Here is a 25272-nt window from a genome sequence, read left to right as displayed (position 1 = left end):
GCTGGAGGCACCGTGGTTCAAGCTTGCTAAGAAATATTTGACAAAATGATGTAAGACCTTGGCAGCTTTACATCTAGGAATTAACCCCAAGAAAAATAATCATGGCTAGGCAAAAAAAAAGATTACCAATAAAAATAAAATAATTCAGACTCCCTCCTAAATGTTTAGCAATCCATCAAATACCATAGGATATAACTAATCCAGGGAGAGCATAAAACCATAAAGAACAAAGTTGCAGACTATTTTTAATTTTTTCCAATGAAACTTTTTAAAAATTACAAAACCAGTATAAACATAGAGGGGAAACAAACAGCAAAAAAAAAAAAAGGGTGGGCGAAGTATATGAAACCAGTACAAATGGTGCTCTCTAAAGCGCCGCCCCCACCCCGCCCTTCAAGCCCCATCTCAGGCCCTGAGACTGAGATTAAAAAGTAATCATTAGTGACAGGGCCTTGTGCCTTCTCCCAGGCCGAGGACTATAGTTCCCTTCTAAAAAAACCAAAAAAAAAAAAAAATGAGATCCTATAAACACCGCTCGGTGCCTACTGTTCTGCAAAGGTCTTCCTACATGGAACAATCTGAATGCTCCACCGTCATGGAGGGTGGGGGAAAGCAAATAATCCAGTCCCAGTTTTGCGGAACCACTTTCATCCGTGTGAGCAGAACATACACCAAAATTGTTGCGGTGGTTTTTCCTTAAGTGTGGGATTTTCTACAGCTTCTCCACTGGATGTGCTTTACTTCTGAATCCTGGTGTGAAGTTAGTATCTTAACCTGGCCATCTCTTGGGGTCCTCAACTGTATTAAAGAGGCAGGGAGGGGCGTCTGGGTGGCTCAGTAGGTGAAAGCCTTTGCCTTCAGCTCGGGTCATGGTCCCAGGGTCCTGGGATAGAGCGCTGCATCGGGCTATCTGCTCAGCGGGGAGCCTGCTTCTCTTTTTCTCTCTCTGCCTGCCTCTCTGCCTACTTGAGATCTCTCTCTCTCAAATAAATAAATAAAATCTTAAAAAAAAAAAAAAAGAGGCAGGGAAGGAATACGCCAAAAATGTTCACAGGATCTGCCTCTGAGTCGTGAATTCCAGGCGATTTTATTTAAAAATTTTTCCTAAAACATGTAGCCCTTAAACATACGCAATGCTATACATCAGTTACATCTCAAGAAAAAAGCGTTTTCCTTTTTACTTGGGAGATGCTCAAAGAAAATGAACTATGAAAGGCCAAACTCCAGGGTTTTCTGCTAATTAGAGAAATTAAGTTTCCAAAGGATAAAACCCGATCGCTTATTGAACCAGACCGTACTCAGAAATTAAAAACAAGTCCTTGATATTCTGGAATCGTTCTCCGGTGAGATAGGGTAGGCAGGCAATTTTCATGTCAAGCTCTTTATTCCTTTTCTGTGCTTTTGAGATTTTATGTTAAAGGCCATATTGTTGAGGGAAGAAAGAAAAACAATCCTGAAAGGAAAAATAAAAATTATGGGGTGGGCATGACACAGTATCTCCCTCGACATTTGGGGTTCTGGGGAAGAATGCGCCGGGCCCTCGGCAAGCCTGCTCTGCCACCCCGGAGAAGAATCTATTTTAGACCACCCAGTCCGACCATGTCTCTCAGTAATTCGGGATAAATCATTCTGGTCCCCCCACTGAGCTCGCTCAGCAGCCTGCTGGCACAGATAGGCTTGGAGGCGGTTTAAGCTTTTCTGGAAAAATCCTCGGAGGTTTCTCTCATTTGTTGCTCCTTTCAAAACCTTATTTCCACTGGAAACAACTAAACAGCTGACTTCAAGGGAATGGTTAGGTAGATTATAATTCAGCCACGGGATGGAATGTTATCACGCAGCTATTACAGATTGTGCTTCTGGGAAGTTGCTAATTGCGTGGGGGGAAACGCAAGAGAAAAAAATGCGGGACGCACGACAGTACGCGACGTGTGATATCGATCGTGGAGAAGCATACGGAGAAAGGGATGACAGAAGATGCAAACAGAAGGAGACAGCCCGAGTGTCCACCGACCCCGGCACGGACAGACAAATGCATTTCGGCGGCACATCGGAATACTACTCAGCCATAAAAAGGCATTGGCTGGGATGTGTGACAACATTATGCTAAGTGAGCCAGACACAAAGCCCACATCGTTATGATTCATGGATATCAAATGTCCCAAAGGGGCAAATCTACAGAGTCAGAAATGGGGAGTGACTGCTTAATGGGTATAGGAGATTTTAAAAAAAATTTATTTATTTATTTTTATTTTTTTTATAAACATATAACTTATTTTTATCCCCATGGGTACAGGTCTGTACACACACTTCACAGCACTCACCATAGCACATACCCTCCCCAATGTCCTAACCCCACCCCCCTCTCCCAAACCCCACCCCCAAGCAAACCTCAGTTTGTTTTGTGAGATTAAGAGTCACTTATGGGGGGGGGGGGGAAAGAGTCACTTATGGTTTGTCTCCCTCCCAATCCCATCTTGTTTCATTCATTCTTCTCCTACCCCCTTAGCCCCCCCATGTTGCATCTCTACTTCCTCATATCAGGGAGATCATATGATAGTTGTCTTTCTCCGATTGACTTATTTCGCTGGGTATAGGATATTTTTTAAAAAAATCCTTTATTTATTTACTTGAGAGTGGGAAGAGAGAGCAAGCAAGCACAGAGGAAGAGGGAGAAGCAGACCCCCCCCCCCAGCAGAAAGCCCGATGTGGGGCTCGATCCCAGGACCCTGAGATCATGACCTGAGCTGAAGGCAGACACTCAACTGACTGAGCCGTCCAGGAGCCCTTGGATTCTTTTTTTTTTTGAGGGGGATGATGGAAATGTTCTGGAATTGGACAGTGGTGATCGCTGTACAACCTCGTGAGTATACTAAAACCCATGGCTTTGTACACTATAAAGGGTGGATTTTATGGTATGTGAATTATATTTAAAGAAATAAAAGATGCTAGTAAAGGCTGTCTTCAGGAGGCAGGACATCTGGTTCTACTTTCTGCATCTGTTCGTGTGCGTGTTATGTATTGAATCTATTACTCTAGTAGCTGGAAGAAAAGAAAGAAAGAAAGAAAACTAAAAAAACAAAAAACCAAAAACCCAACAAAGTTCCTCAAAGGATCTGGGGTAATAGCTCCAGCAGCACACAGCCCTACCCAGATCCGGGGACACCCGAGCCTCTGAAAGCTCAGGCCTTCTTCTGTCTGCCTTACAGCAAACAGCTCCTTGACTTTGGATTTGATACACTCAACCCAAGTGCTACGTGCACATCTAGGTTCGTCTAAGCCAACTGCTGAGGTCTGCGAAAAGCTGTTGGAGCCTTACCCCATGGCGCCCTCACCGCCCCCTCTCCTTTCTGTCTGATGGTCCTCCTCCCCACCCCTGCCCCTTTGCAGCACACCAGCCCAGGTCTCTGTGCCTTGCTCCGGTCAGTCCCTCCCCAAAGATCCCTTCCTTCACTCCTCTGCCTGGCCTAATCTCCTGCAGAGGTCAGCGCCCTGGCCAGACCACACCATTCAGCAAGGGCAGAAAGCCTGGGTCTTTGGGTTTCTGCTTTGGGGTCAGGCGCACCCACACGCACTTAGCAAGTCCATGCGGACCTAGCAAATGCCCAGCAGGATCCAGCTAGAGTAGGAGAGTTCTCTCTGCGGCCACAACTGGTCCTCCTCCCCTGGACTGACGGGGCCCCCCCCCTTCTTCAGCTCCCAGTGCAGGGAAGGTAGCGGGGTGGTAAGACTCTGAGTCAGCTTGCCTGGGTTCAAGTCCTGGCTTCACAGCTTCCTGGCTGTGTTACCTTGGGCAAGTCGTTTAACCTCTCTGAGCCTCACATCTGTGAGCAAGGATAAGAATCCTTATCATAAGATTGTTGTGAGGTTGTGAAAAAAGCTCATCCATCTAAGGTGCCCAGGGCGTGGGACATGTTTCCTAGTGTTGGGCAGCATCAGTATTCAAAGCACGGTAGCTCATTGGCTATTTACTCTTCCCTCTTCCCCGCTAGCCTGTCAGCAATTTGAGAGCGGCACTCTGCGTCTCAGCACTCCGTGGGTTGGCTGTGGAGCTCCACATCCTAGCATAGGAGCTTGTGAGATACGCAGCACCTCAGACTCCATCCCAGATCTGCTGGGGGGACTGCAGTGCCCCCTCCCCTGGCCACAGCAATAGCCACACCCCGTGTCCTCACTCAGAACCTTGCCCCTCCCTCTCAGGAGTCTGGTGTGGATGGTACTCCCAGAAGATGGTACCCCCAGGACTTACCCCTAGTACCTGTGAACATGTCACCTTATTTGGAAACAGTGTCTCGAGCGCCTGGGTGGCTCAGTGGGTTAAGCCGCTGCCTTCGGCTCAGGTCATGATCTCAGGGTTCTGGGATCGAGTCCTGCATCAGGCTCTCTGCTCAGCAGGGAGCCTGCTTCTTCCTCTCTCTCTGCCTCCCTCTCTGCCTACTTGTGATCTCTCTCTGTCAAATAAATAAATAAAGTCTTAAAAAAAAAAAAAAAGAAACAGTGTCTCTGCAGATGTGATTCAGGCAAGGAAGGATCTAAGATGAGATAGTCTTAGATTTGGGGTGGGCCCCAAAGCTGATGCCCGGACCCTTAGAAGGGGAAGCAGAGAGAGAGCTAGGACACAGAGACATAGGGACCTGCAGGAAGACCATGTGAAGATTGAGGCAGACCTTGGAGGGGTACAGCCACAAACCAAGGAGGCCAGGATCCCCCAAGAACTGCAAAAGGCAAGAGAGTTTCTCCCCCGAGCCTTGGGAGGTAGTGCGACTCTGCTGACGCACCTCGATTTGCAACTTCTGGCCTCTAGAACGGCGAGAGAGAAAGTGTATGTGATTTTAAGGCACTAAGTTTGAGCTCATTTATTAGAGCAACCCTAGGAGCGAGAGTGACTGCCTTCCCCTGTGAACCGGCATGGGTTTGTGCCCGCCCTGAACAACAGAGCCCAGCTGAACGCTGCTTGATGCCTTCTGAGGTTGGGGCATTAGAGAACACAGTGCAACCTGCCTCTCTCCCAGGACCTGTGCCCCTAGACACCCCTCGTAAGCCACCATGCTGGGAGGAAGCCTGAATGAACTCTGGGGAAAGATGGCATGGGGAGGCCCTTGCAGAGAAGAATGGGGACCCCAGCCCGAAGCCAGTACCAGCCTCCAGACATGAAAGGAAAAGAGCCTCCCCATGGCTCCAGGGCTCAGCCTTGGGCGTTCCAGCGACGGCCTGAGACCGAGGCGAGAGGACCCGCTGTGTCCTGTCCACTTCTCGGCACCCAGGGTGGGTGAGCAGAGCTGTGGTTAATGCCCACGTCCAGGTTCTGCGTGGCTATAATAACCTCAGCCCTCGCTGAGTCATATTCTGCACTTGACAAAGACCCTGAGGATTCGCGTGCACGGTCACATGCCCAAAGCACCGCCCAGGATGGTTACTGCCTTCCCTTGTGCAGGGGCTGAGGAGAGGCCCCCTGATAACTACGACCCTTATGAAATGGGGGAGTGGGCTGACCTCAGAGTCGTCAAACCATGCAGAGGTGCAGAGCCCTTGAACATGGCATGTGGGAGCCAGAAGGGCCACTAATAAGCCTCCCTCGCCAGTCAGCTGCCCCTCAGCTACTCCAGGCCCTTCCCTCAACCACTTGGAAATGAGGGATTCGGACACCCGCAGCCGGCCCCTGCTGGCCATCTCCCTCCGGGGGCCAGGACATTTCGGGGGTGGCGTGGGGCAGGGCACGTGAATGAACATGCTCCCCTTATCCCATGACCAGGGCAAGCCCCAGCTGGGCTCCTGCTCTAAGAGGCCTCCCTGAAGAAACCTAAGCGTTTCTCTTTTTGATAGTAGCCTGCCTGGGGACAATTACGGCCTTAGCAGGGCTCCTTTAAAGGCCAGGCCACTTCAATGTGTCCAATTTGTCAACCAGCCCTTCGGAGGCCGGGGCACAAGCCCAACCAAGATGGCATCCTAAGGGAGGGCAGAGAATGTGCCACCGGCAGGAGGAGAGGCTAGAACTAGAACTAGAACTAGAGCTGCCTGATATGTGCCGGGTTCTCGGGGAAAGCAATCACCTTCCAGCCCCTCGGGGAAGGTGCCCATCAGCCCAGGTTCATCGGCCGGAGAGTTCCAGATGCTGGTACAGCCCAGCGTCCCCTGTCAGCACCCACGCTGGTGGGGTGAGTGAAAATAACCCACACAGAGCTACTGTTGTTGGAATGCTTATCACGTGCCAGGCACTGGGGTTTACACGCACTAGCTCATTGCCTCCGGACAATACAGTACTAAGGGCACGGGTGCTGTGGTGTTGTTATTTTTATTGATTGATTGATTGAGAGGACACACATGCACGGGCATGCATGCTCATAAGCAAGCGGGCCTGGAATCTGCAGGAAGCACAGGTTCTCCTCCACGGTGTCTGGGAAGGGAAGCAAGATACCAACTCTGAGGCTCACACTGCTCTTGGACCCCTGCCCAGGATTGCGAGGTGACCACTGTGTCTCAGGGAGAGAAAGCCCTGGGGAAAGGCTCTGGAAGGGAAGCAAAGCCGGTCCTTTAAGTTGGAACTTAGCAGTCACAGAAAAGTGGTTATCCCACTTCTTGCTGAAAAGAGTCAGTGCAATCAGGGGCTGCTCTGCCACCGTTCTCCCAAGCGGGCCCTGGGGGGCCAAGGCTGGCTTGCCAGTGAGGAACCGGAAGGAGCACCCTTGGGGTTATTCTACCCGGGAGAGGCAGGGCAAGATCCATCCTTCTGGGACACAGCTCGTGGTGGATGTTCCTGGGGGTCAGAGGAGAGGGCACGGCCCATGACCTTGGCCAGCCCCTTTCTGGCAAATCACTCCCACTTTCTGAGCCTGTTTTTCTCATCCACAAACGGAAGTAATACAAGAATAGGCTGAAAACAAGAAATAATTTTTAAAGCCGGCATTTATTGAATACTTTTATTTGTGTTGCCTCATAAAGATTCTCTGGCTACGTCCTCACAATGGTTCAAGAGCTATTATTATCCCAGCATTACAGATGAGGGAGCCAGGTCCAGGGGGACAGAGTGACACAGCCAGTAACTCGGATTCCAGAGTGGTTGCATCCAGGCCCCGCCCTCTCTGCCGCCAGGACGTGGCTTGGTAATGACGTCACAGAGCCTGGTGCACAGTGGGCATGAAAGTGTTTGCTATTGCTATGATTCAATTCCCCTCAAATCACACTCCGGTGCTGTAAGTTCTTATCTAAATAATCTTAAAAGTTGAGCCAGGCCCGTGCCCTCACTTGGGGATGGCGCTCATCTAATCACCTGGGCCAAGGGTCCCTCTTCCAGACCCATGGCAACCCCACGAGCTCACACACTTGCGCAGCCGTGCTCAAGAAATGGCACTAGGATTCAGGTATCGATCATACGCTGTCCTTGGGAGCAGAAGGAGCTGTCGGCAGATCAGCGACAGAGGATCTGGAGGCACAGCAACGTGACAAAGCCCTTCCCAGCATCAAATCGAACCTGCATTGCTGATCCCAGACCTTGGGGCTCCTGTGCCTGGCCAGGCTGCCGGAGACCCGCGCAGAGGCGAGCATGCGGCCTCCGTGGGCCCCGCATCTGAGTCACCCGTTCTCTGCCAATCGGGAGCGTGCAACGGGGCGGGCTGCTTAATCCCACGGAACCTCGGGTTCCTTCGTGCATAAAATGGGGATGACGACCACCCGTCCCCCCTCGTGGGGCGCTGATGAGGACAGAATCGCAGGATGTAGAACGCACCTGGGTGGGCCTGGGTCCACTGGGCGTGGTCTGCAGGCGGCTTCTCTCCTGCCGGTGCTATGGCGCAGACTGCAGAAATATCCCTCTGTCCTGTGCTCCTCCCCCAGTTTGCCCCAGAACCACTCCGCCAGGGACAGCCTCTGGAAGTTCTCTAAGTGCCCCCAGGGTTGGCTGGAGGGGAGGGGAGGCGGCGAATGGGACTTCTGTGACTAAGCACCAGTCCTGCCCGAGTTCCAGTACCAGCTCCTCGACCTACTAGCTGTGGCACCTTGGGCATGTTACTTAACCTCTCTGGGCCTCAGCTGCGGGTCTCTAAAATGGGGGCGCTACTAGTGCCTCCTACGTGGTTTGCTGGGAGGAGCCAGGGACTCGGCAAGGGCACAGCACTCACTGCGCACCCTGGCTGGCACCGAGGGGCCCTCCCCAAAGGCCGGTGATCACTATTATTGTTACCGCCAAGTTGGAGGAGCGAGAAGACGGCTCTGCCCTAACTTCCTTCTACGATCATTGCCCCCTGTTATGATTATTACTGACTCCACGCTGCCGCGCCTCCTGCCATTTTCACCACGCTTTTACTGAAACATATTCTGAACATCCAGAAGACTCCTCCAGGTTCCGGGTCCAAAAGCACGGTGTATGGAAACCCTGGGCAGCTGTCGCTGGTGTGCGAACGGTTGAGAACCGGGGCAGGAGCAGGGCGGGAGGGCGGAGTTCCTGCCTCCATGGTGTGGATTCAGGGCTGAAGGGCGGCGCAGTTAACAGGGGCTTCCTGGAGCCAGTCCCCAGCCCAGTTCTACCTCCTCCTTGCTGTGTGATCTCGAGCAAGTGACGACCTCTCTGAGCCTCAGTTTGCTTACCTTTCTGTGAAGGATGATACAACATGGACTTACGTGAAAGTCACTTTGTGGGGTGCCAGACCTAGAATAATGACTCAGGGGAGGCTGGCTGTCACCATTTCTGGGCGTAACACCCAGCCACCAGCAGTCCCTGCCGTGGGCTGTCTCTCACGCCCACCCTGCCTGTTCAACGCAATTTCCACGTGGAGCACGTCCGGGACCCAAATCCAGGTGCTGCGTCACACGCACCTCACTGTGTTCCCCAGACTGCTGGCACCTGGTGCCCACCCTATTGCCGGCAATGCTCCAACCACAGGAGAGACCCATGGGCCCTGGGGTGCTGGGGGGGCAGGGGTGGGGCAGGACCCAGCCCATGGGGCTCTCTCCAGACCCCGCTCACGGAAGACAAGAAAACAGGCGCACTCAGGAGACAGTCTGCCCTTTCTCCTCGGCATGTGCTCTCTCGCCAACAGAAGAGAGAACACTGGAGGTTTTCAATTTCAGTGCTAAAAGTGACCACAGCAAGAGTTCTAGAACATGCCTTGGCCCGTCTCAGTGCTCTGACGGAACAAAATAACAGACTCGAAGTCTGACAAATCAGAGACGTCAGCTTTGGAACAAAAAAGAGATGCAATTTTCTAAGAGGCCAGTGGTCGGGTCATAAAAGGACCAGAAGGAACAGGAAGAGTCTCTGAGACATCATGGGCGCCGAACAGAGAAAGGTCTGGAAAGACAAGCCAGTGGCTGTTGGTCGTCCCGGTCCAGGGCTGGACGAAGGGAGGACCTGAGTCGGGCTGTCACTGACTCACTGACTTTTCTACAACGATCTCTACATGCAGCAAAAGAAAAAGTAAGGATTTTTTAAAAATCTGTATTACACACGTAGCCAAGTTGGTATCTGCCAGGAGTCTTATTATTATTTTTATTATTATTTTTAATTTCATTTTATTATTTTTCCTTTTATAATTAGGAAATATTTTGGTGGAGACGTTTCCACACTATGCAAGGAAAATAATCCTGTTTCTGCCTAAACCCCTGCCCGCTGTTTCACACCCACGGGCGCATCTTGCCTGCCATAATTGTCACTATAATGGAACATTTTAACGGCGATTTCCTCCTCCCATATTCCTTCTGTTTATTAATGGGAATTTTTCCTTAGGGAAGAGTGGTTGCTTCTTTCTCATCTATTTATTTCATTCTTTATGTAATTACATTAGTACAGACTCATGGCTGTTTCCGGCATTCTCTGGCCACTAGGAGCTCTTCTGATCCGCTGGTGGGTTCCGTGACCCATCTTGCCCCACAGTCTTACTTTGTGGGACCTACTACAGGACGCCCCTGGGCTCGTCTTGTACCTTCCCAGCCCAAGACCTGGAATCACCATTTCTACAGAGATCCCTGGCTCCTTTTTTTTTTTTTTTTTAAGGTTTTATTTATTAGAGCAAGAGAGAGAACGCTCACACGCATGTGCACAAGCAGGGGTGAGGGAAGGCAGGGGAGAAGCAGGCTCCCCGCTGAGCAGGGAGCCTGGCGCAGGGCTCAATCCTAGAACTTTGGGATCATGATCTGAGCTGAAGGCAGACACTTACCACACTGAGCCACCCAGGCACCACCCTCCAACCTCAGCAACTTTTATTTAGAAAATAGTATTTAGGGGCACCTGGGTGGCTTAGTTGGTTAAGCCTCTGCCTTTGGCTCAGGTCATGGTCCCAGGGTCCTGGGATCCAGCCCCACATGGGGCTCTCTGCTCAGTGGGGAGCCTGCTTCCTCCTCTCTCTCTGCCTGCCTCTCTGCCTACTTGTGATCTCTCTCTCTCTCTCTGTCAAATAAATAAATAAAATCTTTAAAAAAGAAAAAAGTATTTAGACACTAAGATCTGGGTACTTAAGTGTACCTTTTTTATTGGGGTGTCCCTGCTTCTAGCCCTTCTGCATGAATAGAGCAAAGAACTATACATACATGTTCTAAATCACCTGTATACACACAGAGCTCTATTTCTGTAGCTGCATGTGTACACATCTACATTTTGTCTCTTTTTTTGATAAATGTGTCCATATTGATACCTTTGATTCAGTCACACAAGGTTTATTTCCTACTTTCCTTTCCTTAGTTGTAAAGTTTTTCTAAAAGTGAAAACTTGGCTCTCATTATCTAAAATATAGGAGAGACGCCTGGGAGGCTCAGTGGGTTAAGCCTCTGCCTTGGGCTCAGGTCATGGTCTCCGGGTCCTGGGATCGAGCCCCACATCGGGCTCTCTGCTCAAGGGAGCCTGCTTCTCCCTCTCTCTCTGTCCGCCTCTCTGACTACTTGTGATCTCTCTCTGTGTCAAATAAATAAATAAGTAAAACTTAAAAAAAACCCAACAGCTACTTAGTTTTTCAACCTTAGTGTGCAAAGGAAGTAGTTTCAGAATTTCTAATCTATGTGCTTTTTTTTTTCTTTTTTGGTGGGGAGGTTCAGAGAGGGAGAGAGAGAGAGAGAGAAACTCAAGCAGGCTCCACACCCAGTGCTGAGCCTGACGGGGGCCTCCATCTCATGACCCTGAGGATCACGACGCGTAACCAACTGAGCCATTTAGGCGCCCCCATATGCTTTTGAGGAAAAAACCAAACCAAAACAAAACAAAAAATCAAACCCAAACTGCCAACTGGAATACAGTGTTTGTGTATAGTTGTCCTTGTCTTTTGCCTTACAGCATCAGTCAAAACAATGTTTTCCAAAATTACTTCAATGAGTGCCTTTCCTCTCCGTTCTCCCTCAGCGTGGTGGTGTGAATCACCAGTAACACAGTTAGGTTCTTTGTCTTCCTTTGGCTCAGTCTGCACTCCGTCTACGCCCCCACAGCTAATGTTTAAAAATTTACATACAGTAAAGTCCACCCTTCGGCGTTGGGTTCTGTGGGTCTCGACGAGGGCTCGGAGCCACGTGTCCACCATTGCAGTATGTACAAAACCCACTCCCAGATCGGCTGCCCGTTCCGAGAGTCCTTCACAAATTCTTGAGACAAGTCCTTTGTCAAAAACATGATCAGAACCCATTTTTCTTCTCCAACTTTGTGGCTTATCTTTCCTTTCTCTTGAAAGTGTCTCCCGCAGAGACGTTTTTAATTTTGACAAAATCCCATTTGTCAAATTTTTCTTTTACGGATCTTGCTTCTGAGGTTGTATCTAAACACTCTTACCCGAGGTCACACAGATTTTCTCCTGCACATTCCCAGAATAGGCAGTCTGGCTTTATCTTCTCTGTTTTGAGTGAATTTTCGTGGAAGGGGCTGAGGTTTGGGTAAGGTTCACCTGTTTGCCCACAGACATCCAACTGTTCCAGCACTGTTTGTTCAAAGGACTATCCTTTCTCCATCGAATTACCCTTGCACTTCTGCCAAAAATCAGCTAAGTATATTTGTGCAGGTTATTTCTGGACTCACTCCTCTGGTCCACTGATTGCTGTGTGCCCCGCCCCCCCCCCCCCCCACTAATACTGCCCACACTATCTTGCTTAATGCAACCTTACCCTAAGTCCCGAAGTCAGAGAGCGAATTCTCCAACAGTGCTCTTCCATTTGAGAATTGTTTTGACTCTCCTGGTTTTTCTGCCTGTCCATTTAAATGTTTAGAATCATATTGTAAATATCTACCAAAAAACCTACTAGACTTGGAAATGGGGATTGCCTTGAATCCAGATCAAATTAGAAAGATCTGACATCTCAATCACACTGAGCCTTCCTGTCCATGAACACAGTGTCTCTCTCCATTTATTTACATCTCTTCTGTTTTGTACTTGTCAGCATGTAAATACGACACATTTTGTCATTCATGCTTGAGGACTTTTGGGTGCTACTCAAAATTGTATGTGTGAATTCTGAATTCCAGTAACTCATTGCCAGCTTATAGAAATACAATTGATTTCCATAGGCTGACTTTGTTATCATTCTACCTTGCTAAATTCATTTAATGGGTCTAGAAGCTTCTTTGGAAATTCTTCGGAAATCAGTCTTTGTAAATAGGGTCTCATTTCTTCTTTTCATATCCGTGTGCCTTTTATTTCTTCTTACTGACTTACTGCACTGAATAGGAGTGGCGAGAGAAGACATTTTTGCCTCATTTCAATCTTAGAAGAAACACTTAGTAGAAAGCTTTTTTCTTTCTTAGAAGATAGCTTTGTTGTAGATGTTCACAGGCTGATTCTGAATGTTTCTCACTGTTAAGGATGTTTAGCTGGAGGTTTGTTGGATGCCTGTCATTGAGTCAAGGAAGTTCTCTTTGATTCCTAGTGTTCTTATCATAACTGGACACTGAATTTTATTAAGTGCTTTTTCCATTCATCTTTTTTTTCCCTTTAGTCTGCTAATAACACTGATTTTCACATGTCAATCCAGCCTTGCATTCCTTGGATAAAGGAATCCCCACATGGTCATGGCATATATCCCTTTTACAGATTCAAAGACTTGATTTGCTAATGTTTTGCTGAGTATTTTTGCTTTCAACATATCCTGGAAGGCAGCGGTCAGTAGTTTTCTTGCAATGTATGTATTTGGTCATGGGATCACACGACAGTGGCCTCATAAAATGGACTGGGAAGCATGGTCTTTTTTTTTAAAATATTTATTTATTTTAGATAGAGAGAGAGAGAAAGTGTAGGGTGAGGGAGAGGCAGAGGGAGAGAGAGAATCTCAAGCAGACTCCCTGCTGGGCGCAGAACCCAATCTGGGGCTCGATCTCACCACCCTGAGACCATGACCTGAGCTGAAACCAAGAGCTGGACACCCAACCGGACTGAGCCACGCAGGCGCCCCACATCGTCTCATCTTTTATTTCCAGGAAGAGACAGCAGAGTATTTTTTTCCTTAACTGTTCAAAAAGGTTCATTAGTAAAAGCATCCGGACCTGGGTTTTCTTCTTTGGATGGTTTTGGAATACAAATTCAAGTTCTCTGACATATATACAGAACTCCAGGTTTTTCTATTTTTCCTTCTTGAGCATTCATAGTTTATATCTTTCAAGAAATTGGTCTATTCATGTAAGTTGTAGAATTTATAGACTGAGAAGTATTTGTAATATTTGCTAATTACCTAAGATTTTTCTGTCAGGAATTATATAAATATGAACACTGAGTTTTTGCTGTCTCGTTGGACTGCCATAAAAATCAGCCACAATCACAAATAAAAATCCCCTTAAAGGAGCCTTACTAAACAGGTAATATGTGGTAGCCACGCCCCTCCCCCCACCAAGAATAAGCAGGAAGCAGCCTTGGGGAGTTTGCCAAGCTGCTGCTTCTCTCTCAGCAGAACTGTTTCAGGGAAGCATGGGGACACAAAGTCAAACTGCCCGACGATGTAGGTAGGGGCTCTGTGCGGGGGTCCTGCCCCACCTTTCCATGACCCTCAGCCTGTCCCTTCCCCTCCTGCTGGCTCTCAGCACCCCCATATATAAAATGGGAGCTTAGGGGGCTGGGATCTGTCCACACAGATGGACTTCTGCCACCCACCCTCTATCAGGGAGAGCTGGGGGTGGCACCCGAGGCCCACATGGCCCCTGTGATGAGCAGACCTCACTGTGGGCCACAGTGGCCACTCAGCTCCCTTCAACACAAAGGCAAGTATTTCCCTCTCAGGGAAAGGGTCTTACTGCTCAGTTCCTGACGATCACCAACACTTCTTAGTGGGATGTGATCCTTTAAAAAAAAAAAAAGAAAAAAGGCAGGCTCTGGGTAGTCAGGTCAGGAATGCAAATGAAACAGAGGTCAAGATCGCAGCTTTGGGGTCCAAAGACCTGGTTTGGGGCCTACCTTGGCCAGACTCACTCATTCACTGAAGAAATATTTCCTGAGCACCTGCTGTGTGCCAGGCTCTGTCGTGGGCAGGGAGATGAAGTGTTTAAAGAACCACCAGGCTCTGGCCCACAGGGACAGTCATAAAATTAACACTCCCCGTTTAAGGTAGGATGAAGGAGTTCTCGCCGTCCCCCCCGAGTTGTGGTAACGGTGCAGGGGTGACACGGGTAGGTCACCTGCTGTTGGTGGGTGCTCATCAGAGGGGCGCTGCCTGAGCCCAGTCTAGAGAGGAAGAGTTGGGGGGAACGGACACTGGCAAAGCCCATCCAAGGAGGGGTCAGCCCCAGCCCTTCCGGCTTCACCAACAAACCCGCCATACCGCGTGGGCTCCAGCGAGGCCCAGCACAGAGGGCAGATCTGCAAAGCAGCAGACATAGTCTGTCCCCCAGCTGCAAGCAGCAGGGTGGATGACCCAGAGTGTCGGATGCTCTTGGGAACATCTGCTCAGAAGTGGGTCTGCTCAGAAGACCCCCAGCCGGGATGGCAGCCTACTCCCACCAGCGGCAACTAAATGGGCCTCTGACCCTGGCCTGAGCTCAGGGGCGAAGGCCGTGCGACAGGGCAGGATCCAGAAAATGCACTGGGCTTGAGAAGGTTGGTGGCTCCTGAGAAGAACACACGCCCTTCATTTCCTGTCTCTGTGTTCTTTAGTTATCCAGTCAAGTTAGGGGACTAGCGAGGTGACAGCAAAGCATGTGGCCTTTGGAGGAGGGCCTGAGGGACCAGGGCCCCAGATCCCTGTGTGATCACGGGCAAGCTACTGCACCTCTCTGGGCCTCAAGTGCTCATCTACAAAACTGCACTGTTGATGCCCACCATGGGGCTATTGGGAGGATTATGTAGGCGTGTATCCCACAGGGTTGAGCACAGTGCCTGATTCATAATAACCAGTGAATAAGTAGGAACTGCCATCATTATTATTATTTTTAAATGCCAGTCGATCTGGCTGTCCTCAAAGGAACAATAAGGTTTTATGGTCCGTTCTGCGGTGGGGGGCTAGAAGCTGGGGCAGGGGAGGCAGGTGCAAAGGAACATGAGAGTTCTAAAGGTAAATGCTGAGGGCGGGGGTTAGCCCCTACTGGGAGGGTGGGACAGTGGCACACTCCACCCCCGCCACCCAGGGTAAGTGCAAGGAAGTGCCTGACCCCCTCCTGAGAGCTGCTCCCCCTAGCACTTGACTTGCCCTCCCCTGGACTCAGAAGCGAAGTGAGCAGCTGGAAGCCAGGCAGAAGGCAGCGTCTCCATCCCAGGAAAGCTCTGCACAGCAGCAAGAAGCCCTATTGACAAATAAAGCCTGTTCTTGGCTACGCCACCCACCAAGCCAAGCCCCTTTATTCTGTTTCAATATGCCTGATTCCACTGACAGCACGTTGGCAACACACGGAATTAATCAATCCTGGGTGCCCCAGCGAGTGTGGGCAGGTGTTAGCACATTTGCGGGAACTCGGGGGGGGGACGGGGGGGGGGGGGGGGGGGGGGGGGGGGGGATGCAAAGTGCTTTACTGTGGCAGGGACCGAAGAAGGAACAGCCTCTTCTGGGGGCAGGCATTTTATGAGCAAATAAAGCTTCTGACTGCCTGCCACTGGGTAGCAAGGGACCAGAAAACTTCCATGGAATATTCTTCCACTGCCCTGTTTCCAAACAGGCATGGCTCTCCCGTTGCTGCTTTCATGCTTATAAAAGTAATATTCGCTCCATTCAGACCCCGTACAGGGATGTGAAGAACGGTGAAAGTCATCGGTCATCCCACCGCCTTCGGGAAACACGCTGACACGCTGGGACAGGTCGGTGTGACAGCTGCTCTGCGTTCTCTGTCAATATTTGCACATGCATCTGCAGTCTGAGTGCGATCCTGTGAGGTCCGCGGCGCTGCAACCTGTGCTCCCCACTTAATCACAGACCTTGGGCATCCTTCCTTATTACTAACTGCGGATCCCGAGCCTTATCTTTTCCCGGCTGCTCGGTCTTGGGTGAAATGATACACCCTGTGCGATCGGGCGCCATTCACTTTGTCAGCATCCTCTGGCACCTTCCCCCCACCTGGCTCTCTGCATCAGCCACACGGGCCTTCCTGGGCATCTGGGAACATCTCACTCCCAGCGTTTACTTAAGCGTTTACTGTTCTTTCTGCCTGGAATCCTCATTTCCTCCTTCATGTCATTAATTTTCCTGTCTCCTATTAAATTTCAAATGAAATGTTACTTCCTCCAGGAAGCCTTCCAGGATATCCAAGATCGGAGCTAGTCTCCTCTGTTATACACCCACACAGTTCCATGGGAATTGCCCTCTTGTTATTTATCCCGATTGTAATTAAACAACTGAGTCATTCCACCTCTGACCCGCCCTGCCTTCCCACTAGAAAGCAAGCTCCTGGAGGTCAGAGACTCTGTCTGTCTTGCTCAGCTCTGTGAGGCGAGCACTGTGTCTGGCACGCAGGAATCCTCGGTATATACTTGCTGATTAAAAGAAAGGAAGGGAAGGAGAGGCAGCCATGGACACTCACTGCCTTTATGTAATGTCCCCTCCCTCCCTCTCCCCCTCCCTCCCTCCCTCATAAAACACTTGCCAACAGGCTACCTGTTTTGCCGTCTCTCTGTGGCTATGGGGACCACAGCTGAAGGGAAACGGAGTATGTTCCTGGCACCTGGGCACCCTCTGGCTCTCGGGCTGGGAAAACGTGCAAATCTGGGAGAAAGCCTCCAAACTCATCCAGCCCAACTATTCAGCTGCTTGCTGTCCAAGCAGAGAGACCGAGGCCCAGTGCGGGGAAGGACATGGCCACCCTCACCCAGCTGATCACCGGCAGGTCCTAGGGCTCTTGCCCTCCCCTATACAAGGCAAGCCCAGGGTGTGTCAGACCTGGGTTCAATTCTCAGCTCTGACATTAGAAAGAGTTTGACCTGCAATTCCATGAGCCTGCATCTCTTCAGCTCTGAACTGGAGACAGTGACACCTGTTATCACCAAGAGGCAAGGCAGTGAAGCCTAGTGGTTAAGGACATGGGGGGGGATGGGGTCACTGGGTGATGGGCATTAAGGAGGGCATGGGATAGAATGAGCCCCAGGTGTTATGTACAACTGATAAATCACTGAACTCTCCCTCTGAACCTAATAATGCACTATATGATAATTAACTGAATTTAAATAAAATGAAATAAAATTCCAAAGAAAAGGCAACAACAACAAAAAGAACAGGGACTTAAGTGTGCAGGGTGGGTGCGGACCAAGCATGTCTTAGTTGGGTGACCTTGGGCAAGTTGCTTAACACAGCTCTCGAATCTGCCACCTGTAAAATGGGGACGAGAACATTCCTTTCTCTCACCTTGTCCTAAAAATCACTTAACACTGTGAAGCGTTTTGCACAGGTCTGGCACAGTGAATCCTCAGTAAGTGGACAACGTGGTAATAAAAGCTGCCATCTGTCAGGGACGAGAGAGACAGAGACGGAGAACGTGCCCAGGGCTGTCTGCCCAGACCCTAACACATCCTCTCTCACACTCCCTGCCTCTTTCTTTTAACATGGATTCGATCAGAATCCGTCCGTCCCCAACAGAGTAGAGAACGTGCTCATACATTTCCTGTCACAGAGGACACAGCTCACATCCTCACATGGCATTATCTCTATGAGAGACCACAGGAAAAGTGTTCCTAGGCTTAGGAATAACCAGGCTTCTCAAGCACAGGTGGTCTGTTTTCACCTCACAGACATCTCTGATCTGCTTCCCTCTTTGCACTGGCTGACAGGAAGCTCAGGGCCAAATCTGCATCCCACCTTGTAGTGAATGCTCGGGAAAGACCTTCACCCCAGCTTCATCTCTTTCTCTCAGCCCCCATATTTCTTCTTCCCAATTGCCTCACTCATTCACTTAAAAAAAACAAAACTTTATTCAGTGATGAAAAGCTGCTGCTCATCTTTTTTGAAATGGGGGGAGGGTTAATAAATAAATGGAATGAAAACTGCACAGAGGACAAATGCAATGTGGTTGGCTGAAGCAGATGACATTAGTGAAAAAACTGGTAACCTGGAAGAAAGCATGTGGTTTGTGGAATAGCATCGTACCAACGTCAGTTTCTTGACCTTGACAGACGTACTGAAGTTATTACATAACATGTTGATGTCAGGGGAAGCTGGATGAAGGATAAATGGGAAATCCCTTTGTGACTTCTCAGTAAATCCAAAATTATCCCCAAATAATGAACTTCTTAAAAAACAAAATGTGCACATAGGCTACTGGGAGATTGTTTCCTCTTGGAAGGCATCTTTCTCTGAGAACACGGCCTGCATTCTGAGGACCCAGAGGCATTTCAGAATCAACCAGACCCAACCCATGCTTGTGGGGCCTCTACTGCCAGCCCAGCTAGCCAGAATCCTGATCCCCCACACGGGAGTCCCCGCTTTGCCTCCCACTCGCTGTTTGACGATCTGAGCCTCAGCTGCTGCATCTGTAAAATGGGCTAACCCGCGAAGCTGCTCTTCCAGACGAGTTGTGGCGATGTGATTTAATGGCACAAAGATGGGGAGAAACAGAAGCCTGTCTCAGGCTACTGGGGCTGCCTTGGCAAAACACGGCAGACTGGATGGCTTATATACAAGACATTCATTCCTCGCAGTTCTGGAGGCTGGAAGTCTGGGGTCAGGGACCGGCAAGGTCGGGTGCGGACTGCCCACTTCTTGCGTCCTCACTTGCGGCGCGGGAGCTCTGGGGGTCGGGACCCTTTAATAAGGACATGAATCCCATTCACAAGGCTCCACCTCCTTGACCTAAGCACCTCCCAAAGGCTCCCCGCCTAACCCCATCATTTTGGGGGTCAGGGATTGCACAGATGAATGTGGGGGACACAAGCATTCAGTCTGTAACAGCGACGCTCAATAAACTTAACCTTCATTATTAATGTCATTGTCAGCTTGTTCCTCCTCTCATCTTTTCAACAATCCTGAGAAAGAGGCGTTATTTATGATGCTCAGCTGGGAGAGGGAAGGGACGCTCGGACAGCTGGAGGGGCTCCCCAGGGTCACCCAGCTATTAAAGAAAAAACAGCAAAGCTAGGATTCGAACCCAATCTCCCAGACTCCAAGCCCAGAGCTCTTCCAACTGCATCATCTATCCTAAAAGAAGCGAGATTGAGAAGACACGATCTCATTTCGTGTTTAATTCCCCGGCCGTCTGGTTACCCATGGTCAAACCCTCTGGCTCCCTGGGGGTCACCCCTTCCTCCCAAGTCCCTCCAACCCCAACCTATCTCATTATGCAAGGCAGGCATGGATGCCACCTGGGTCCCCTGCTCCTATCGCTGCTGCCTTGGCTTCTCTGACATCAGGATTTACCCCCAACACACACCGCCACTTTAGGTGATCTGTCTCCTGGGCTCCAGGTCCTTGTCCCTGCCTCGCTTATTGTCACTGCCCCCCAAAGCCCTGAGCAAGTTCTGGCGGGGTGGTGCAACATAGCAGCTAAGGCCACCGGCTGCAGAACAGACGCCTGGGCTCCGTCCGGTCCGCAACCACCAGCACCGTAACCTGGGCAGTCAGTTTCACCTTCTCTACGTGTCCACCTGAATAACTGGAAAATGTGGGTCAGAGCCACCTCCCCCCAAGGGCAGCCTGAGGGTTCAATGAGCTACATGTGAAGTCAATGACCAGGACCTGGACGCAGTCAGCCTCCTTTAAAGCTCGAGCTAACAATACTGTTTCAATAATTGCTGGTTGCCCTGACGGACTGGCTCCCGGGAGCTGCCGGGTATGAGTTCAACCCAGCTCCCGCTTCTCCACTCTTCCCTCTCCATGCACCACAATGAACCTGAGGTCAGGGCCATTGCAGCCACCGGCGGTGTTTGCAAAACAGCGGTCATGAAGAGCTCAGCTGGCCTGCTGCCCAGCACCACGTGGGAGGCTGCCCTGCTCTGAGGACTGCAGGGAGATGGGCTCGGGAGGTGGGGGCACAGCTCCTACCGCTTCCTCTTGGGACTTGGAGGCATGCAGCCAGGGGGGCTCCCAGCTGCAACCAGGCCTCAAGGGAGGGAGGTGTGACCGCCCCGCTGCAGGTCTGACCGAAATCAGCTGCAAAGAGCTCCAAGCACAGCTCCTTCTCTCCCAACCCTGCGTGTACAGCCCTGGCGCCCGTTCCCAGCCCGCGGGAGTCGGGCCGCTCACCTTGAGTCCGCTGCTTTCGGCTTCTGAGCCCGGATCCACGCCGGTGACGTAAATGCCTAGGCCGTACTCGGCTCCCCCGCGGATTGTGAGGCCCAGGGACCGGCCGTCTCCCAGGACCAGGTTCACCTGCAGTAGGGACAGGAGATCGCTATTCGAGGGCCTGAGGGGGACATGAATGTTCTTGGGGGGGGGGGGGCGGCATAGCAGACGCTGGAGTCCTTGGCCTATCCCAAAGGGCACAACGATTCAGACCTGGAACATTCCAGATCAGCTGCCCCAGCTCTGCCTCCAACTTCCTGAGTGGCCTTGGGGACATCCCTCTCCCTCCCGGGGCCACAGCTGTAAGTGCTGGAAAAGAAGGGCGGTGAAGGAGGTGACCCCTAGAATTCTCTAGATTAATGTGACATTTCAGGTGTTTACCTGTGCTCACACCGTGGGGACCACAAACCGCCCCCCCCCCCATTACCCTTCACCACACCCTTCAGCCAGGGAGAGCCTGCTCTGGGCCTAGGTTCCTACACCTTCCATCCTCCTTAGGATCAAAGTCCACTCCGCCTCCCTGGGGATCTCCCACCAGCCAGGGGTCCCCTGCCCACCCCCCAGGAGTCTCCGGCTCTGCCACCCATTCCAGTGACCCATGGCAGTATGGCCTCAGCTGCTCTTCTTTCTAGAAACACAGGGAGCATTTGCTGAGTGCAGACCCACTGCTGGGCCAGGGGACCAAGAGATGACCAGGACCAGTCCTGCTCCCGAGTCTCAGCAGAAGGGCACAGAGACCAGGAAGCAGACCTTCATGGGACAGTGTGATCAGAGCGCAGTGGGGAAGCTCAGAGGTCACAACAATGCAGAGAAGGTGCAAGGTCCTGACCGGGGGCGAGGGTGGTGGTGGTGGGGGGCTTCCCAGAGAAGGTGACAGCCCTGATGAGATTGGAGAGTGAGCAGGAGTCAACCCGGCAGGGGCCAGCAGGGGTGAGAAGGGCTTTCCAAGGTCAGCACGTGGCAGTAGGGGAGTGTGCTTTGCTCAGGATAGGATTGTGGGGTGAGTCATTATGGCCTAGGCGGGGAGCGCTGAGGAGGAGCTAGGGGGACAAGCAGGGGAGGCTGGGGGCTGATTCCGGAAGACCTCATAATCCATGAAGGAGCCCTCAGGAACATGCATATGTCTTGAGTATGAAAGAGGAATCAGGGAAAAGGAGGAGTTGCACCAGAAGACCTAGAACTCACCCCAAAAGGATAGAAAATATCCCTCAACAGGTTAAGACCGGGACAAGGAAGAGACCCAAAGAGAACACAGTCTTTTGCATGTATTAATCCCACTTAATTCTTCAACCACCCTGGGTGGAGATGGGTGAAGGAGACAGACTCAGGTCCAACCTGCCCGATGGGGGGAGCTGCTGTGTGATCTCAGGCACATCCTTAATCTCTCGGTGCCTCGAACTCTTCACCCACAAAAAGAAGATGAAAATAGCCTTACAGGGCTTCTTCGGAAAGGGTCACATTAAGAGACAGATGCAGGATAGTTTCTGGGCCACAGTGAATGCTTGGCAAACGTCAGCCACTGTTGGTTCCACTTTGCATGTGACAAAACCAGACAAGGCCACTGAGCCACAACTGACTCCTGCAGGCTAGTGGATGTCTGGAGAGGGCCCAACAGACGGAACGCCTCTGGGGTGTTTGGTTCTAGGACCGCAGGCTCTGGGGTGGCCCCACCCCCTTCAGGCCAGAGTCGGCTCCTGGTTTGCTCCCCCGAAGGAAGACCACATTAGAAAGGACAGCATCTGTGAGCCCCCCCGTTGCTCTCAGGGGGCACCTGGGAATGTCACCCAGCAGCGTCAGAGTGACAGATGTTCTGGAAAAAGCAGGCTATAAGGACGGGCTTGACAATGCAGCCCTAGTGACGGCCCCGCCCAGCCCAGTGCAGTGCTACGGCTGGGAAAGCTGCGAGCTGGCATGGGTTCGAGGCCTGCCCTGTCTGTGATCATGATCACACACAGGTCTGGGCCCCAGGGGGGTGACAGCATGCTAGCTAGAGGTGCCGGCTCTGGAGCCAAACCGCCGGGGGTTCGTCCCGGCAGCAACACTTGCTGGGTGTGTTACCCTGTGCAGATGCCTCCGCCTTCTCATCTGTAAAGACGTGGAAACCAGTCACATCCACTTTACTGGCGTGTTGGGGATGAGTGGGTCCACACACCAGGGGCGTTCAGCATCCTGCCCAGCGCGGTGCAGACACTCAGAAAACACTGGCTGTTGTTCTTATCTTCCCGGTGGCCCCGGCCGGCCAGCAATGGGGCTCGCGTGCACAGATGGGGTGCCCTGGAAGGAAGGCCGAGGCGTCCTCCCCAACGCTGCTGCCTCAGAGGCCGGGACGGGCCGTGCACTTAGGCTGTGGCTGGTTTGCTCCACTCGCTCACACTCGCTCACCCAGCCCCGCAAGTCTGGGCCTCATGCTGGGCACTGGATCACAGGAGCATGTGACATGGTCCCTGTCCCCAGGGCGGGGACTGGTGGCTGCTGGTGGCTCACCTCCCCCCCCACCCCTGGCAGCTCCCATCCAGGGACCAGGAGAAGAGGGCAGGTGAAAGCCCCACCCCTGCCTCCTTCGGGACGACCCTGAGGGCCAGCGCATCCCCTGCGCCCCCGCGGCGGGCGTCACAGCCACTGCGCCTGCTGCCCAGTCCCGTGGCCCCGGTGCCCTGTACCAGCATCGAACCCAGGGCACTGCCCTGCTGCGGTGATGAACGGCCACACATTTAGGGGCTTCAAACAGCACAGATTTATTATCTTACAAGCCTGGAGGTCAGAAGTCTACAGTGAGTAGACAAGACTGCATTCCTTCTGGAGGCTCTGGGGGGACGGTTTCCTTACCTGCCTTCGCTTCCAGAGACCACCTGCCTTCTTCGGCTCATGACCTCTTCCCCCATCCTCAAGCCAGTGGGGATAGGGCCTTCCCACCTGGCTCTGCTCCGGGCAGTGCACCCCCTTCTTCTGACTCAGACCCTCCTGCCTCCTTCTGGGGACCCTGGGGTTGCAATGAGCCCACCCAGAGAATACAGGAGACTCTCCCCATCTAGAGAGCCTTAAGGTAACACATCTGCGAAGTGGCTTTGGCCAAGGAAGGGGACATCTTCCCAGGCTCCAGGGAAGAGGGATGGGTGGCTCGGGTCATCATTCTGTCCAGCACAGACAGTCCCCCAGGATCCTCCTCAGGGAAATCTTGGTCTCAGAGTCCATTCTGGGGAGCCTGACCTCAGGTAGAGTATCCCAGAAATAGGACCTCCGAGCCGAGCCATGAAGGCCTCGGGGGTCAGCCAGGGAAAGGGGGAGGGAAGACAAGTATTTTGGGCGCAGGAAGGTGGCAAAAGCTCAGAACCCAGACACAGCACGGCCCCCAGGAGTCCCACAGGGTTCTGTTTGGCTAAAGCAAGGTGGGGAACCCGGGGAAGGGACAAGATTAGTCAGTGGGGGGTCAAGAGCCAGGCCTAGAAGACTGGGCTTTAGGTGAAAGAAAGAACTGCTCAGATTCATTCGGATTTTAGGAAGACTGCCGGCCAGGTCGTTCAGGAAAGCGTGTGCACCTTGAGACAGTGGCCGGGTGGGAGTGGGGTGGGTGGGGCCCAGATCTGGGGGAGGTCAGGGAGACCGGCTGAGGACAGAGTGTGCAGCTCCCTCCCGATCCCCTGCCATGCCCGCAGAATGCACCCCTTCCCCCATGCTCTGCCTTCAGGGCCTAGGGCACACACACCTGGAGTCCAGCTCATGCGGTGGCCTGGAGTCAGTCACTCTCCTCCCCAACCTGGGATCCCCAGCTCCAAGCCCAGAAGATTCTGGGAGGAGAGAGCCAAAAGGAGCCCCCTGACAGCCAGATGGCAGCGGCTGTCTGCGGCAGGCCCCTCTGAGCCCTGAGGATGGAAACAAACCTCCCCGCCTCCCCGCCACCTCCCCATAAATCCGTTACGTGGGAATAAAACAGCCTGTATCACGGAGCTGTAATAACAGTCCTATCAACCACAGGGTAATCTGCCTCAATCACTTGCTGGAATTCAACCAGCATTTGGCAGGAAAAAAATTCACCTACAGGGAAGGACACTGAGCCGGCACCATGAGAACGCCACTCCCACCGATAATACGAATAACTCGTTAAATTAATTAGTCACTAACATACTGAGTATTTCCTGAATTCCAGGCACTGAATGCATTGCCCCATTTAATCCTCTCTTCCTCTGTGGTTTCTATTGTTATGTCCATTATCCCAATGAGGACACTGAGGCAGGAGGGCTGAAATGATGTGGCCACACAGCAGCTGGCCAGCCTAGGCATTTAACGAGCACGCTTCGTTGTCTCCCACAGCCCCAAGTTCAAATCCTGAGTCTGCCCTTTACTGCTGGGAAACCAGGGGGAAGGACCCACTTCTCTGATTTTTAGTTTTCTCCGTCAGATAAGTTGAGAGTCAAACAACGTACCTGGGACAGGCACTACTCACTCCCCCTCCCCTTCCTGCTTTGCCCTAGAACCCTGACCCTATTGAGGAAGCAATGGAGCAACAACCCCGAGATGTAGTCAGTCTGGGCCAAGCCTGTTCCTTTCTGCCTGGGACGTGGGTAGTCTGGGCCAGTTCTGGCCAATGGACATGATGGAGGACATCTGCTGGTGAATGCTGGGAGCGATTCTGCCCTCAGAGCAAAAAGAGGCATAGGCATAGGGTGAGAAGGGCCTTCTGCCTGCCCACCCTGCTTCCAC

The 25272-nt window shown here is 51.8% G+C and overlaps 1 protein-coding gene across 4 annotated transcripts in view; it reads right to left on the bottom strand.

The window, feature by feature from the left end:
- The window catches only part of WHRN (whirlin), an 89243-nt gene that overhangs the window by 33270 nt on the left and 30701 nt on the right, over positions 1–25272 (bottom strand). For 3 of the 4 annotated variants that reach the window (XM_059410966.1, XM_059410969.1, XM_059410967.1), the window contains exon 3: positions 20536–20661. The exons of the other annotated variant lie outside the window; for it this stretch is intronic. In XM_059410966.1, coding sequence (XP_059266949.1) covers positions 20536–20661 — 126 coding nt within the window. The remainder of the gene's footprint in view (positions 1–20535; positions 20662–25272) is intronic. 4 annotated transcript variants of the gene reach the window in all.

The sequence above is a fragment of the Mustela nigripes genome, chromosome 9, assembly GCF_022355385.1.
Source record: "Mustela nigripes isolate SB6536 chromosome 9, MUSNIG.SB6536, whole genome shotgun sequence".
Lineage (NCBI taxonomy): Eukaryota > Metazoa > Chordata > Mammalia > Carnivora > Mustelidae > Mustela > Mustela nigripes.
This window is presented reverse-complemented; position numbering and strand designations above follow the sequence as displayed.